This window comes from Egretta garzetta, unplaced genomic scaffold (assembly GCF_000687185.1).
Source record: "Egretta garzetta isolate BGI_Z169 unplaced genomic scaffold, ASM68718v1 scaffold207, whole genome shotgun sequence".
Lineage (NCBI taxonomy): Eukaryota > Metazoa > Chordata > Aves > Pelecaniformes > Ardeidae > Egretta > Egretta garzetta.
Window position 1 is genome coordinate 1160630 of NW_009260185.1, and position 2180 is coordinate 1162809.

Below are 2180 nucleotides of genomic sequence, written 5' to 3' on the forward strand. Positions count from 1 at the left end.
CCAACACATATCCAAGACTAGAACAGCGTGACTGCCCAAATCTCAGCCCTAAAGGGAGGAGGGGAAGGTTATCCACACCACTTTTCAGCGGCATTTGGGCTGTGCACTTAATTCCAGGGCACTCTACCTCGTCTGGGTCGGAAAGTTTGAATTCCCAGCCATCACCCGTCCAGCTGATGAAGGACTGACAGGACTTGTCAGTCAGTAGCTCCCGCAGGAATTGCCACAGTTGGATGGGTCCACTGCCTACAAAGACAAAGGAAACATGAGACATTTAACACCAAGAAAAGCATGTCCCCTTCTATCCCAGGGGGGCGAAAATTAAAAAAAATCACATGCAACCAGAGCTCACTGAAAAAAATAAAACCTTCTACTATCAAAAAAACCCCATCGGCAGCCACAGGGCAAGATCTGGGCTGAGATGACAGCTTGAGAGTTAAATCCTGCAGGTAAAAGAGCTTCCTATGTGCAGTAAGAGCTGAATATTCATGCACTGGAATGCTTCACTTGGAGTTACATAAATAGGATTATTTTTCTGGCATCCAAACTGCGAGGAGTCATTGTCTTGGCACCAGAGCACCACCGTTTCCTCCGTGCCAAAAAGCTCCTGGCCATCGCGTGAACTCCGGCAGACTCCTGCTTCCCGACCTTGACTCTTTGCTCCGTCGCTGTTTACCGAGATAAGGGGGGACCCAGGTATGAAAATTATTTGGCCCCTTTCCAGGGCGTGTTGCTGCAGGAATGGGCCACGCCGGCTCGCGGAGCTCAGCGGGCTGCTGGAGCGCCGGGAAGGCAGGGGCTGGCTGGCTCGGCAGACAGATCTCACCAGCCCAGGACTGGTGGATCTCCCCGTCACGGTCTTAGCAAAGCCATGAGCAAACCTCCCTGCGGCTGCTGCTTCCCCTAATCCAGCCGGAGAGGCACGCAGCATCCCACACCACCTACATTCAGCTTCTCCTTACAACGCCGCGCTTTCCATCTTTCCCCTGGGTGCTAATTTTGACCAACAGCAGTTTTGCCTCGGGGTCCTGAGCCCGACACATCCAACCTGCAGTACCCGGTGCACCCCGCAGACAGCCTGCGGCTTCGCAGCCTGGTTTTGGCTAGATTAACGGTGTACGTGGAGTGATTTTGAAACACGTATCTCTTCCTTGCGCCTGTGTCCCAATCAAAGGTAGAGGAGAAGCCCTCGAGCCAAAATCTCTTTGATGAGCAACTTCCAAATGTGGCCGCACCCAGAATACTGCACTTAGCTCTGGGCAACATGTTTCAGGAAAGATTTTGCCATGTTCTAAATGCAGTTTAGAATATATCACTAATAATGACAATAATAATAATGAACAGAGCCAGAGGTTTGAGGAAATGATTTCTCAGAAGAAGAATTGCACGGGCTGGATTAGGGCAGCAGGCTGGGGTAAACCCGCCCACTGACAGCAACGAGCACAAGCTTCAAGCAGAGAAAAAAAGAGTTATGGACTCAGAAAAAGGGATGGGGAATGGCCTATTTCCATGAATGACAATGAAGGCTGTCAGAGCTGTGGCTGTGGGATAACCCGCGGAGGGAAGAGAGGGCTGTTCCCCCTTTTCCACAAGATTTAAAATGACTCAAAAGCAGACAAGCCGCTGGCGAGGAGGAAATGAGAGAGCTGGCTCCGGGACAGGGGAATCACTGTGCCCCGGGACAGGGGAATCACTGTGCCCCCTCCAGCCCTTCCCAAATTGTTTCCCGCCTGTTATCCCTCAGGAACTGCTCCAGGGTGCCCCGCCAAGCCCCGGGGGTTATCGCACAGCCGTGGGCAGGGCAAAGCAGGGAGCTCACAGCATCTCTCTGCTTGCAAATGGGAAGATGACAGCGGGGAAAGGCTCCAGCCCGTCGTTGTCGGCAGGAGCTTGCCAAGACATTGACTCTGCAACCGCGCTCTCCGGTAGGGATGGAGCTGGGTTATCCGCGCCAAAAACGGGGGAGGAAATTGAGATGACGCCTTTGCCTCTCATCTGAAAGGGATGAGCCAAACCCCTGGCCTGAAATGCCACCGCATCTCAAAGCTTAGACCTATATATAGCAGCAAGCTTTAAATACAGAGAAAACATTGGGCAAAAGGGTTATTTCAGCCGCCTGAGGTCCTCCATGGGGACTCAGGTGAATTCACATGGGGCTGGTTCCTCTTGGCCCACCTGAC

General features: G+C 52.6%; 1 protein-coding gene across 1 annotated transcript in view; it reads right to left on the reverse strand.

The window, feature by feature from the left end:
• Window positions 1–2180, reverse strand: part of ETS1 (ETS proto-oncogene 1, transcription factor) — a 21059-nt gene that overhangs the window by 957 nt on the left and 17922 nt on the right. The window contains 1 exon segment of the mRNA XM_035897461.1: window positions 128–246. Coding sequence (XP_035753354.1) covers window positions 128–246 — 119 coding nt within the window.